This window comes from Mus caroli, chromosome 18 (genome assembly GCF_900094665.2).
Source record: "Mus caroli chromosome 18, CAROLI_EIJ_v1.1, whole genome shotgun sequence".
Classification (NCBI taxonomy): domain Eukaryota; kingdom Metazoa; phylum Chordata; class Mammalia; order Rodentia; family Muridae; genus Mus; species Mus caroli.
In genome coordinates this window covers 74,126,704-74,141,517 of record NC_034587.1, presented here as the reverse complement: position 1 = coordinate 74,141,517, position 14,814 = coordinate 74,126,704, and the positions used below count along the sequence as shown (strand labels likewise).

General features: G+C 45.0%; 1 protein-coding gene across 1 annotated transcript in view; it reads right to left on the bottom strand.

The window, feature by feature from the left end:
- Nucleotides 1-6,619: 6,619 nt before the first annotated feature.
- The window catches only part of Atp5f1a (ATP synthase F1 subunit alpha), a 9,343-nt gene continuing 1,148 nt past the window's right edge, over nt 6,620-14,814 (bottom strand). Inside the window, exons 2-12 of the mRNA XM_021151097.2 lie at nt 13,722-13,800; nt 11,780-11,949; nt 10,833-11,006; nt 10,565-10,731; nt 10,237-10,385; nt 9,476-9,627; nt 9,151-9,375; nt 8,361-8,468; nt 8,096-8,240; nt 7,490-7,640; nt 6,620-7,171 (exon numbers count right to left, since the gene is read on the bottom strand). Of these exons, the coding sequence (XP_021006756.1) occupies nt 7,090-7,171; nt 7,490-7,640; nt 8,096-8,240; nt 8,361-8,468; nt 9,151-9,375; nt 9,476-9,627; nt 10,237-10,385; nt 10,565-10,731; nt 10,833-11,006; nt 11,780-11,949; nt 13,722-13,800 (1,602 nt within the window). The 3' untranslated portion in view covers nt 6,620-7,089. The remainder of the gene's footprint in view (nt 7,172-7,489; nt 7,641-8,095; nt 8,241-8,360; nt 8,469-9,150; nt 9,376-9,475; nt 9,628-10,236; nt 10,386-10,564; nt 10,732-10,832; nt 11,007-11,779; nt 11,950-13,721; nt 13,801-14,814) is intronic.

Genomic DNA, 14,814 nt, shown 5'->3' with positions numbered 1-14,814 from the left:
CTTCTTGGTTATGATGTTTGTGCAGGAATAGAAACCCTGACTAAGACACCACCCAATCACCAGCTCTAGCATTTATTTTATAAATTAAGGTGGGAAGCAGGTTGACAGGAAATCACCTGAGTGCTGACTCACTCCTTGTTCACAACCCCTCACAGGAGAACGGAATTAACACCAAATATAATTAGCCGCAGGGCTATCAGCAACATGTATACAGTTGCTTATAGTAGAGTAGCTATTTGGGGGAAATTTTAAAATGTATCTATCTGTGGGGAAATAGTTCAATATATTGTAGTATATCCATACAGAGAAATCCTGTGTATGAAAGAGAAAAAAATGATGAGTCACCAAATATACTTCTATATGGGAGAAAAGGAAGACACAAAACAGGTCACTCTTTCTGCAGGGAGGTCAAAGAGTAAAGCTACATTTTGAGTGGCCTTCCACACTCTCCGGGGTCAAGTGGCGCAGAAGGAAGACAGACCTGCTGTTCACTGTGTGCCACTTTGCAGCTTTGAATTTCTACCTTCTGAGTTCACTGAAAACCAAAATCTTCCTTTCAAATCTCGTCAGTAACGTTCAAATTCTTGTACAATTTCCAGCCACGTGAGTACCCAGGATCTCTTTGTTTGGGAAATACTACTGTAGTGAACATCTTTTATATAAAGGTTTTTAAAGAATTACTAATAAAGGAACTGCAGATCAAAGAAATAAATGTCGTTAAGGTTCTCAAAGTATTGAGTCCAGCTGTTTGTCAGAAAGGTCTTAGAAGCCAGGCGGTGGTGGCGCACACCTTTAATCACAGCACTCGGGACGCAGAGGCAGGCAGATTTCTGAGTTCGAGGCCCAGCCTGGTCTACAAAGTGAGTTCCAGGACAGCCAGGACTACACAGAGAAACCCTGTCTCAAAAAAACAACAACAAAGCAAACAAACAGAAAGGTCTTGGAAATCTGTACTCAGTGGTATGCCGGGGGCCTCCATAGCCTCAGCCCGTTCACAGACAAGGGCACTATCATTCATTCATCATCCCTGAGAACTTGAGAATTCTTCCCCGTGTAGTTTCAATCATCCGAGCCTTAATCATGACGTTCTAAGGGATGGATAAGCTTTGGCACATCTGTTTCTCTCTCTTTTGTATATTGTGGATACTCTCTGCTCTTTGTGAAAAGGGGTGTGTGTGTGATATCTTTCTAGTCAATTTGCCATCTGCTCTGCACAGACCTTATCCTCCCTCCCCCCATTTCACGGCCTACCACATTATCAACTCTCAATATTAGTTGATTCAACTATGTTGAGTTTCATTTCATCACAGTGTTTGGAACTCACTTATCCTGTTTATGAAACCTCAGCTCTCATTGTCCTCTGGAATGTTTTTCTGGTCACAGGCTCTTCTCCTCAGGGCAGTCATCTAGTTCTAGGCTGTCCTCTAGTTCCAAGCGGTGGATGACTTCAAACCCAAATCACCCCTCCCCCACCTGCCGACCTTTCAGTTTGCCTATTGATGCAAAATAGGTGACCTCCATTTTCTAAAACGCAAGGCCTGGTAGCACATAACTGTCACCCAGCTGAGGTAGGAGAATTGTTGAAAGTTCAAGGCCAGCCTGGATGGCACAGGGATACTTGGCCTCACAAAGAAAACAATAAAAACAGTAAACGCTGTTTATCAGTTTCTCTGAGTAGGAATTTAAGAGCTGTGGTTTGGAGTCTGTCTCAGCCGACCACAGGCTACTCCAGGCTCAATCGCAGCTGGCAAAGTTACTTTCCTGATTGCTTCCATGCTTATTGGCTAGGTAGTGCGTGGCTATTTTCCTGCGATTCACTTAAAGAGACTCCTGCAGGTCTGTCTTCAAAGCTTCTTCCAGCGCTGAAACCTGCTTACCCCAGAGCCAGTGAGCTAAGAGGAACAGAGGAGAGAGACGGAAATCCACAGGGAAGCCACATTATTTTTATGACTTCATCTCAAGCCCTATTTTGAGACATGTTACCAGCAAGTGCCAGGACATAGCACATAGCCTGTTCCAGCAGCCACTCTGAGTCCAAATAGAGGCTCCCAGACTGCGGATCTACTGGGTATGTCCTTCCCAGCCATCTATGGTCATCCCTGCATGTGTTAACACCCCTAGGCGGTTTCATTGGACCTGCTCAACAGAACATGGCACTTGGGAATTTTTCATAAATTATCCTAGTTGCCCTCCATGCTGCCCTCTTCTGGCCTCTATGGACACTGCTGGAACTGAACTCTCAGAGCAGTATACTCTTAAATGGTATCTTATCTTTCTAGGCCCCTTGACTTTTCATTAAAAAAATTTTGTATTGGGGGGCATAGTGGCACATGCCTTTAATCCCAGTACTTGGGAGGCAGAGGCAAGATCTCTGTGAGTTCAAGTCCAGCCTTGAGTTCGAGGACAGCCTGAGTTGTACAGAGACCTTGTCTCAAACATTTTTATTGCCATATTTTATTTTTAATGACTGTTTTGCCTGAATGCATGCACTATGTGTGTGCAATGCAAGGCCAGAAGAGCGCACCAGAGGCCCTGGGACTGGAGGTAAGTATGTGGGTGCTAGAAGCCAAGCCCGGGCCCTCTGCAAGAACAGCAAGTACTGCTAACTATTGCTAACTGTTGTTAACTGCTAAGCCATCTCTTCAGCCCTTAGCAGCATATATTAATATACATAATAATTGGTTCCATTATGACACTTTTTTGGTTTTTCGAAACACAGTTTCTCTGTATAGCCCTGGCTGTCCTGGAGCTCATTTTGTAGACCAGGCTGGCCTCGAACTCAGAAATCTGCCTGCCTCTGCCTCCCAAGTGCTGGGATTAAAGGCGTGCGCCACCACTCCCGGCTTCATTGACATTTTCACATGCTGAAATAATGTATTTTGTTCACACTCACCCCCCTACCATGTGTAGTCTCTCTCCTATTGATCTTCTTCTTCCCAACCAGACCCCTTCTGTGTGTGTGTGTGTGTGTGTGTGTGTGTGTGTGTGTGAATAAGTGAATTTCATTAGGGTTGCTTATAAAAATGTGCTAGTTAGTTTTTGTCAACTTGACACAACTTGACATCTGGGAAGAGGGAACCTCAATTGAGAAAAATTTCTTCTATCAAATTGCCCCGTGGACACATGGGTGGGACATTTTCTTGATCAATGACTGATCTGAGGAGAGCCAGATCCCGTTGGAGATGGTGCCAGGCTTGCCAGTGGTCCTGAGTTGTGTAATGTGGCATCCCACACAGCTCAGGTCCCAGAGCCCTGACTAGCGGCATGAGAAGAATGAAGAAAGGACAGAGCCACGTACAGAGAAGCTGGGGTCAGGTGGGCTGTGTGCTCTGACGGAGCTGCTCAGAATGCTCAGAATCTCAAGGTAGTTGTTATATACAGCACAGGGAAGAGCTCCCAGTCTTGTAGGAGAGTGGTTCCGTGTGGAAACAGAGAGAAGGAAGTTGCAGTTACAAGTTCTTAGCCGGGCGTGGTGGCGCACGCCTTTAATCCCAGCACTTGGGAGGCAGAGGCAGGCGGATTTCTGAGTTCGAGGCCAGCCTGGTCTACAAAGTGAGTTCCAGGACAGCCAGGACTATACAGAAAAACCCTGTCTCGAAAAAACCAAAAAAAAAACAAAAAAATAAAAAAAAACAAGTTCTTGAATACATTGTTCAGTCACTTGCACTTGGCCCCTGGAGAAATAAGCTTCACTCTTTGCCACTCCCATAGTGCTGAGGTCCTGGATCCTTGATATGGCTGCACCCATGTCAACAGTACACATCCACTGAGGACTTCTTCCTCTGCTCCCTTACAGCACAGAGATAAACAGCGAACCAAGGGAATGAGCCAGTAAGTGTTTCCCCCATTGCCCGGATGCCATCCAAGTTCCTACCCTAACTTCCCTTGGGGATAGACTGTGACTGTAAGCCAACTTACAGTCCTCCCCAACTTGCTGTTGGTTGTGGTGTTCGTCACAGCACCATGATGCAAATACAAGAAGCACCAACTATGAACTGTCTCTACATCATCAGGGAGAGGTGGAACCTTGTGGGTCTGAATTCTCTCCACTTGGGGATATTTTTGGGCCCCATCTTTGTGGTAATCCCAGCTGCTTGAGTTCAAGAATGCCGTGGCTGACATGTCAGAAGACAGCATTCCACAATGCTCTACCCTATCTCAGCCAACATTTTAATTGTTTTTATCCATGTGTGTGTGTGCATGTGTGTGCAACAGGTGCTACAGAATGTGTGGGAGTCAGAAGACATCTTTGTAAAGTCATTTCTCTTCTTCCACCCTTACATGGATTCTAAGGATCAAACTCATGCCACCAGCCTTTGCAAGTGTCCACCTACTAAGTCACCTTACTGGCCCCTAAATATATTAGTGTACATGTGTAGCATGTGTGTGGTGGGCTGCCCTGTGCAACTTGCATGTGAAGGTCAGAGGACAACTTTGTGGAGTGGATTTTCTCCTTCACTTTGACAAGGGGTCTATCAAGTCTACAGGCTGTAGGCTTCTGCAGCAAGCACCTTACTCTACTGAGCCATCTCACTGGCCCAAATCAACCTCATAACTCCAGGTCAGACAACTGGACATCAACTACTGTTCCTGCATTCCCAGTGTAATACCTTCCTCTTTCCACTGTCCAGTCTGTTGTTCATGGGAACCACAGCTGGCAGCTATGCCCGTGTCCCTGTGTTGATTTGAATGAAAAGTGCCTCCCAAGGAGTTGGTGGCACTGTTTGGGGATGTGACAGAACTTACAGGGGGTGGAGGCTCATCACTAGACCAGGCTTCAAGGATTCAAGTCTTCCTCTGCTTCTTGTTCCTGCTGCCGGGCCTTCCCCACCATTACAAATTCTGTCTCTGGAACCACAAACTAGAACTTGTTTTAATCCTTACACTGCTTCTGGCCATGGTACTTCATTACAGCAACAGAAAGTTAATTCAGAATTGGATTTCTGAGAAATGGTTGGATGCTCTAAGCAGAGCTTCCTGGGCCACTCTATTCGGAGCCCGAGAGTAATGCAAACCATGGGGCTTCATGATGCTTCAGAGGCAAAGACTCAGCCATGGGGCTGAAGGTTTTAGCAAGAATCTGGCTGCATTCTGCCCTTGCTTGAAGAGTGGGCCTGAGACTAAACTAAAGGAGGGTACTACTAATTGTAGAAATTCAAGACAGCATCACTGTGAGTCTGTGAAGCAGTAGTTTCTGATTGCTTTTAAATCTACAATGACAAACATTAAGTAGACAAACAACCTAAAACTCAAACTGCAGTCTGGAACACAAAGTTGTTAGAGGCTGTTACTGTTTAGATTAGTGCCATTAGAGTGTCATCTCCTGATGTGAACAGGAGCCTTCAAAGCAAGACCACACCACCTTATAAAGCAGCCTAAGTTCTTGCTTCCAGAATGCAACTGCACACAAAAGCTTCTGTAAACGTGGCCCAAGGGTCCATCCCAAGCTAGCAGCTAAACTTGGCAGTGTCATCGACTCAGTACTAGCTTGGGAGATGAGACTGAGCGGTTGTGATTCTTCCTCCATGGTTTCAATGTGTGGCAGGGTAAGTGTCCCTTTAAGGAGTCCTTCAATGACACTCAAGCTACACTGCAATAGACTCACAGACATCTCCCAGAATCTGCATACAGGAAGATCCAGACCAAGAAAGTGGTATGTTGGGAAGCTGAAGGGCAGAGCTGAGCCATCTCTAAGCCCTTTGTGCTTGAAGCTGGGGACACCAAACACAGCTATTTGGAGTCAGCCCTGCTGGATTTTGGTCTTCCTTTGCTCCAATCTTTCCTAATTCCATTCCTCCCATTTGAAATTGGATTGCACATCATGTCATTGTATGGTTAAAGTGTAACTTTTTTTTAATGGGTCAATTAGGAGATTGCTTTGATATCCATGTTCTTTGGTTGGCTCAGTCTCAGCAACCGCTGAGAACACTGGCGCCTCTTCCAGGGGTCCTGAGTTCAATTCCCAGCAACCACAAAGTGGCTCATGACCACCTATTACGGAATCTCATGCCCTTTTGTGGCATGCAGATGTACATGCACACAGAGCACTCATTGTCTCTTTTCTTAAGGAGTACTTGAAGCATACCCCCTCCCCTCAGCAGCTCATTATTGAGCGCTTTGGTGGAATTCAAAGCCCTCCATAAGAAGGCCCAGTACATAAATAACCTCAGCATGCCAACTGCTACAGACTAGCTAGCTGTACAGGGAGACCCTGCTTCAAGGGGGGGGGGGGGCGCAGTGGAATACACCTATAATTTACCAAGCAGGCTGGAGGATCAAAGAGTTCAAGGTCACCTGCAGCTTCAGCATCCAGGCTGGGTTATGAAACCCAGTCTCAAAAATAAAAGCCCTCACACAACCATGAGGCCAACGTAGTCTCCAATACCAAGGAACATTAGAAAAATGTGGGTAATAACAAACTTTAGACGTGGTCTCACTTATCTCAGGCTGGCCTTAAATTTACTATGTGGTTAGTAACAACCCTGAATGTCTGATCCTCCTTCCTCAGTTCTCAAAGACGATGAGGGATCCTAGGTGTGCATCCCTTGAAAAGCTGCTGTGATTCTGGGGATCAAGCCTAGAGCTTCATGGGTGCTAGGGACTCATCAACCAAGACACATTTCCGGAGCAGAGTTCTCTTTTTAATCAATCACAAAGTAGTGGACAGCTTTGAATTATCTATCCATGCTAACTGCACCAGTAAGAACAGGATAAGAGCAATTTGCCAGCTGTGGCAGACAGACTGCTACAAGAGCAGCCTGGGCTAGCCACAGCTGAGGTCACACAGTAAGCTGTCTTACAAAACTAACTTATGGAACTCAACATGAAGTTGTGCTTTAAATAAAAACCTGCATTAAATTCCCAGTGGAAGGAGGGTACTGACTCATACAGGCTGGCTGTCCTCTGACCGTCACACAAACCCTGGTACACACCTGAACCCACCCCCACACAAACTAGCACACAGTATGGAACTTTTATTCATGTGATTTCTGTACATCAGGAATACAAGAGTAACCCTTTACAAATGGTGATGATTTTACCAGAATAAATGACAAAACCAAAGCAGTATCTGGTGACAGTGACAGGGCTTTATGGTTCAAACCCAGCCAAGAAGTTTGTTACAATCTCTTTCAGCTTTGCGTCTGACTGTTCTGAGATTTTCCCATCAGATCTGTTTGGAAATAGAAACAAAAGAGTAAATGACTAGTGCAAATGACCCGAGTAAAGATTCAATGACAAGGCTAACCTATAGGGAACTGTTAAACTTTCCTAAACATGGTAGGTAGTTTACACCTGTGATCCCAGCACTTGGAGGCTGAGACAGGACTGCCAAATACTGAGAACACTCCAGGCTATATAGTGAATGCCAAGACCAGGCAGGGTTAGTATGTAGCAAGACCAAATTCCAACCCAACCCCCACCTCCAGGGAAAGCAAGACTATGCTAAAAATGCACTAGTCACAATAAAGGCCACCAACTCCATTTATACCTGATATTGCCCAAGAGGGACTGGTGCTGGCTGATAACGTGAGACAAGAAAGCATTCTCAAACTTTGTGATCTTGCTGGGCTCCAGTTTGTCAAGATAACCCCGTACACCCGCATAGATAACAGCCACCTGTTCTTCAATAGCCATGGGAGCTGCAAACAAACAAATCATCAAATGAGTTATTTAAATGCTATTTTACCATAGTCACAGAATTTTCCTCCTAATACTAAACACTGTCCTATGGGCCACCCCTTCTGACATTCTGAACCTACAATTCCACTACCACTCTTTCCCATCCTCCCCTGAAAAAAATGGAATCGGGACCTTTGGGTACAGCCTATAAGCATTGCTTATGCCCTGGCAGTGACACAGCATTTGTGGTGTAAGTTGCCACAAAATAAAAATAACATTTTTTAGCTAAGATAAAAAGCATGCCAATATCCTTTCAAATCTGCTAAATTCCACATTCATACAACATGAAGATGCATTAAATATATTTCTGGTCACTAATTTCAACACTTCATTCAAATGGTGGTACAGACTACATTAATGGTACAGCACAAACCCTAAATTACAGCAGGAACCTGACAAAATGAAAACAACTCACAGTACTGTCCTTGCTTTAGCAACTCGGTCAGACGCACACCACGACTCAAGAGCTGTTGAGTGGCAGCGTCCAAATCAGAACCAAACTGGGCAAACGCAGCCACCTCCCGGTACTGAGCCAACTCCAGCTTCATGGTACCTGCCACCTGAATACACAAGTTAATGTCACCATGACTCCGACACCACACAACAGTATAAGACAAAGGTCCTACATTTAAGATTTTAAGCTAGTAACAAACTCCTGTGTCAAAGAGAGGAAAACTTACCTGCTTCATGGCTCTGGTTTGGGCAGCAGATCCGACACGGGACACAGACAAACCCACATTAATGGCAGGGCGGATGCCTTTATAGAACAATTCTGTTTCCAAGAAGATCTACAATCCAAGCATACCGTCATTAGTAAGCTTAATCTTTTCCCCCAAATTTAAGTCACTGTGCCAAAAACTGAAAAACATAACTTGAGTAAGACTGCTAAGTGACTTTTCAGAAATACATGAATCTCGGCACTCAGAGGCAGGAGGACCACTGCAAATTCAAAGCTAGTCTCAGCTACATGCAATCCCTGGCCAGTCTAGACTACACCAAGTCCTAATCTCAACAAACTACAACAAGGTAGTAATATAACTTCTCAAATATGCTTTAAAGTTACCTAGGGCTAGAAAATAATGAGTGTATATAAACCAAAAGATGCCCCGGCAGGTGCGGAGGAAACATGCTTTAATCTTAACTCTTAGGAGGCTGACACAACAAAGCCGACGGTCTAAGCCATTCTCAGCTACACGGATAGTAAGACTAGCCCATCACCCCAGAACTGGAGTTACAGATGGTTATGAGCAATCAAATGGGTGCTGGGATCCAAACCCTGGTCCTCCACAGAGCAGCAAGTGCTCTCAGCCACTGAGGTGTCTCTATAGACCCTATTCTCTTCAGTTCTAGGTTTATCGTATTCCATAAAAACGTAAAGGCAATTTACAAACAAGTCCATGCCTGTTAGTCTCAACTAGTGCCTTAGAATATAATCAATCATTTTTACACTAATTTTAGTCAATCTAATACCTGTCCGTCAGTGATGGAAATAACATTTGTTGGAATGTAAGCGGACACATCACCAGCCTGTGTTTCAATGACTGGTAAGGCAGTCAAAGAGCCGCCACCAAAGGAATCGTTCATCTTGGCTGCTCTCTCCAGCAGGCGGGAGTGTAGGTAGAACACATCACCAGGATAGGCCTCACGACCAGGGGGTCGGCGGAGCAACAGAGACATCTGGCGGTAAGCAACAGCCTGTGGTACAGAATGTGGTAAAATTCACCTGTTAAACAAGGTGCGTCTGTTAATTTCCACTAAGATGCAAGTAAGCAGGTTATAAAAGACATCATCTGACCTGCTTGGATAGATCGTCATAGATGATCAAAGCGTGCTTGCCGTTGTCTCTAAAGTACTCTCCCATGGAGCAGCCAGAGTAGGGAGCCAAGTACTGAAGCGGGGCAGCGTCAGAGGCAGTGGCCGACACCACGATGGTGTACTTCATGGCATCTGAGGAGAAGAAGGGACATTCACAAAGGTACCAAAATGGATTTTAAACTAAAGGCTACGACACAAAATTGTCCACCATCCTCATTCTATTCATGAATTGAGAGAGGGGGCTTCAGGGCAATGGAGCTTACTATAGAAGCCTGAACACGGCTCAATCCCTGGAACCCACAGAGGAGTGAAAGGAGAGAATGCAGGTGGCAGACACAGCCTAACACAGTCAAGGTCCTAGGTTTGATCCTAGCACCAAATAAACTAAGAATAATGGAGTTATCTTTCTAATTCTAGGAGGTGAAGACAGAGGAGCCGAAGTTCCAGGTTATCCCTGTCTATATAACAAATCCAATGCCAACCAGGGACAGACAGACAGACACACTGCACTCCTCCTCATACCCTGTGAAATACTCAAGTCAGGCATGGTCGCACACACTTCCAGTTCCTACCAACCAGGAAGCAGAAGCAAGAGATTGTTTAAGGTCAGCCAGAGCTGCATGAGATCTCATCTTAAAAAACAAATCCAGGGGCCAGCTGATTGAAGAGCATCGGCCTTGGTTAGGCAGAGGCTGTTCCAAGATTATCTATAGAGGCCACGGGACCAGAGCTCTCCAGTACCTGCATCCGTCAGTCTCTTCACCAGCTGAGCCACAGTGGACCGCTTCTGACCAATCGCGACGTAGATGCAGTACAGCTTCTTCTTCTCGTCGGTTCCATCGTTGAAACGTTTCTGGTTGATGATTGTGTCAATGGCAATCGATGTTTTCCTTTAAGAGAGGCAAAATGTCACTAGATGCAGGATTCCCAGGCACAGTTGTGCTATACCACTGTTAATTTTCACCTGCTTCTGCCTCATTACAACCACAGCATTCACCATCCCAAAATGCAAAATTATTTACTAGCAACCCATGTTAGTTAGAACTTTTAACAGATTTTGAGTCATTACCCAGTCTGTCTGTCACCAATAATCAGCTCACGCTGACCCCGGCCAATGGGCACCAGGCTATCCACAGCCTTGATGCCGGTCTGCATCGGCTCCCGCACAGAGATTCGGGGGATAATTCCAGGGGCTTTCAGGCCCACTCGTCTGCGGGTCTTAGAACCAATTGGACCCTATAAAAATATCAAGCATTAAAAATGAATCAAAGGAACCCTCAGAGCGAGCGATTAGCTGTGCTGTCGGCCCCGAGAGCACCCCGGAAGCAGTAACCCACCTTTCCATCAATAGCGTTACCGAGGGCGTCAACTACACGGCCCAGCAGCTCCTCGCCAACGGGGACATCCACGATGGCGCCGGTCCTCTTCACAATGTCTCCTTCTTTAATTAGCTTGTCATTCCCAAACACGACAACTCCAACATTGTCGGGTTCCAAGTTCAGGGACATACCCTGCACAAAGGATAAAGGACAATATCACACAGCAGCACACCACACTGTTGCCCTTCTACCTGCTCTGCTCCTCTGGTTAAGACTTCATGGACTAAGAGTGGGTGCCTGATCCGAGATGATCACAGGCAGGAGGAGACCCTCCTCAAGGCTGTCCTGACCACCACACTGCACAACGGAGCGCGGCCCCCAACTCCCCCAAGCATCTGTGGAACTCACAGCTACACACTGCCTCCTCGCCTGTCAGTGATGGATCTGTTCTTTCTTCAGATTGTTTATTTACATTCCAAATGTTGCCCCCCTCCCCAGCCCCCCCTCTAAGAGCTCTTCACCCCATTCTCCCATTTGCCTCTGAGAGGATGCTCCCTACTCCCACCCCCGCCTCCCCCTTCTCTAGAGCATCAAGTCTCAAAAGGATGAGGCAGGCTATTCGTACTGGGAAAAGAACTTAGTTCATGCACACAAACACTTTTGCAGAGTCTCCACAGCTACAAAGGAACTGATAGGGACTCACTGAAATTTATGCAAATGTTTACTAAACTTTCAATTTTGGTGCCTTGGGCTACAACTTATTTATCAGCACATGAGGGGAAGAGAGACAATGGGATTCGGCTTAGCCAAACTCTTTCTAGCTTACTCTCTTTACAACCTATCTTAGGGGAGAAATGAGGCAAAATGAGACTTAAATGTTTTAACTCTTGACAAGCTCTGAATTACTAAATGAGAGAGCAAATCTACAGATCCTAAAATAGCAAACCTCCCACTTTATAATTTACCTTTAAGCCTGAAGAGAATTCCACCATTTCCTCTGCTTGAACATTCCTCAGCCCGTGCACTCGAGCAATACCATCACCAATGCTTAACACACGCCCAGTCTCCTCCAGGTCAACAGACGTGTCAGCTCCCAGAATCCTCTCCTCGAGAATGGAGGACATCTCAGCAGTGCCTGAGAGGACAATGCAATTTAAACAATCAGGTCCCCAACAATCAGTTTCATGAAAATAATCAAAAGCATCCTAAAACATAAAATGAATTGTTTTAGCAGTTAGGTATCTTGGGGCTGGAGAGATGGTTCATTGGTTAAAAGTGTGCGCTGCCGCTCACAACTGATGAACTCCAGTTCCTGGGATCTGAAACCCACTATGGGTATCAGACAAGCAGGAACATGCATACACACAGGCACAACACTCACTCGTGTGCGTAAGTAAAAACAAATACTTTTTTTAAAATTTGGTTATAGAAGGAGCAGAGTAACTGCCTCCCCCCTTTTTTTTAAAGGTTTATTTATTTATATGTAAGTACACTGTAGCTGTCTTCAGACACACCAGAAGAGGGCGTCAGATCTTGTTATGGATGGTTGTGAGCCACCATGTGGTTGCTGGGATTTGAACTCTGGACCTTCGGAAGAGCAGTAGGGTGCTCTTACCCACTGAGCCATCTCACCAGCCCCCAACAAATACATTTTTATAGCTGTATACTGATCACTGTCAAAATTATTGAAAACTCAAAGTGATTAAAAGGAAAAACTTCACTGGGTAGACAATAATGTTAACTGATAAAGAATCTCTGTACTTATGTTAATCTGATTTTCTGGCTAAACTTTAGAAACATTTTAAAATAAAGCGTGTATTTAAAAAAGCAGTGGGAGCAGCAGAATTGCAAGCTCACCTGGAAAAGTGGCAGCCCTAACAGCCCAGCCTTCACCCCCAAATCCACCGGCTGGAAGGGCAGCCTCTCCAATGCTCTCCTGAGCTCAACCAATGCCCTGAGGCACTCACCCAGCATGCACCTGCCCCGCCCCCTCCCCTTAATAAAATGCAACAGAACCAACAGCTACTGAGATGTTCTGAGCTATCTGCAAGCCTGCAAGCCTGGTAAACAGAGTTCCAGCCCCAGGACCCACAAGGTAGGAGAGAACTGGCTCCTGAAGGCTGTCCTCCGACCTCCACACGTGTGCCGAGGCTCGGACACACACAGAGTTATAAAATGCCCCTTTAAAGAACCCAAGTACCAGCCGGGCGGTGGTGGCGCACGCCTTTAATCCCAGCACTCGGGAGGCAGAGGCAGGTGGATTTCTGAGTTCGAGGCCAGCCTGGTCTACAAAGTGAGTTCCAGGACAGCCAGAGCTATACAGAGAAACCCTGTCTCGAAAAACCAAAAAAAAAAAAAAAAAAAAGAACCCAAGTACCAGTGCTAATATTACTATATAAATACACTATGTATACATTTAACTGTTCTTTAAAATTCCTCGCATAGCCGGGCACACTGCTCAGTAGTATTTGCCTATAAAGCCCCAGGTTCCATCCCCAGCACCTCTAAAAGAAAAGGAGGAGAAGCCCTCCAGCACATCTCCACAGAAACTCCCCCCCCCCCCCCCCCCACTGCACCTCGAGGTCTAACAGGCGCTACTGTCTTTGAAAGAGCCTATCAATAAAAAACAGTTCATTTTCTTATACTTTTTACATAAGGCTTATATAAGGAGAGAGGGTGCCTAGTGTATTGTTTTCATTCAAAAGAAATCATTAGAAACCATACTGCATAACAGAGAAATACAAACAGTTTCATTAGACAAAAGAATCTATCAAGACAAAGCATTTTAAATGATATACTGTGGCTAAAAACAAAACAAAACAAAAAAAACTTACGTTTCTGTAGCAACGTTTTAAAAAGAGAAACATTTAAGGGGGGGGGGATCTCCCCCGTTAAAAACTGACTTACCAGTCTTCTGAAGTCGCGTGTTAGAGGCATGGAGATTTCTTGCACCAACAAAGGATGACCCCAAAGCATTTTTGGAGACCTAGTACAAAAACATTCTTTCACCAATCTGATTGTTTAGAAAGCATTCCTCACACGTAAGTGAAAGCGGGAACACACACACACACACTCTCACAGCCTTCATAACCTGGGTGTGGTGGTGGTACATGCCTGTCTGTAATCCTAGCATTCAGGAGGCAAAGGCAGGAGATCCCCTGGAATTTCAAGGCACGCTGGTTAACACAGCAAGTTCCAGGCCAGCCAGAACTGCACAGAAGGACCCTGCCTCAAAATCAACAACACAAGTCGCAAAAACCTCCATAAATGGACAAGCTTAACTATGGACTTATGCTGATCAGACTAAATTTTGCTTAAAAGTTGGTGACTTTATTACACAGGAAAGAATGATACATGCATCTATTATTGCAACTACTAAGATACAGCTGTTAAAAGCATTCCCTTAAAGACATCTCGGTAATACTATGTTGATGTTATTTCTCACCTGAGTTGTAGAAAATCTCAGAAAGATAACTACCCTAACGGGGTGAGGCTCAGTGTAGCTCCAACTTTTCTTTCTTAAAGGGGCAGGTAAGTATTGGGTGAGCATATTAATGCCATGGTTAGGTTAGAAAATGACATCGATTTCTCAGTGCCTTGAACAATTCTAGCAGCAAAGTGGAACCAGAGCCCCTGGAATTTTTCTTTCTACTTGCAATGCTGTGATTGGCCACTCTGAACTCTGAATCGGCTAATTTTTAATAGGAACTGATACAAATCTTTTCTTAAAATGCCTTTTTCTTTCTTTTTTTTTTTTTCCCCTAACAGAAAACCAAGATGTTACCAACCAGTATTTTGTTAGGGAAGCAGGGTAGCAGTAGATTTTGCCTTTTAAATTCGATTGCCTTTATAATAAAAAGGTAAATGTATTTATAAAGGACTTAAAGGCCATCTTTTTTTTTTTTTTTAAAGAATTAGTCTCAACGTCCTGGGAGATCATGAAGTGAACAACTCAAGGGCAAAAATCTTTTAAAGTGTCAACCACCAGGTTTTTTTTTTT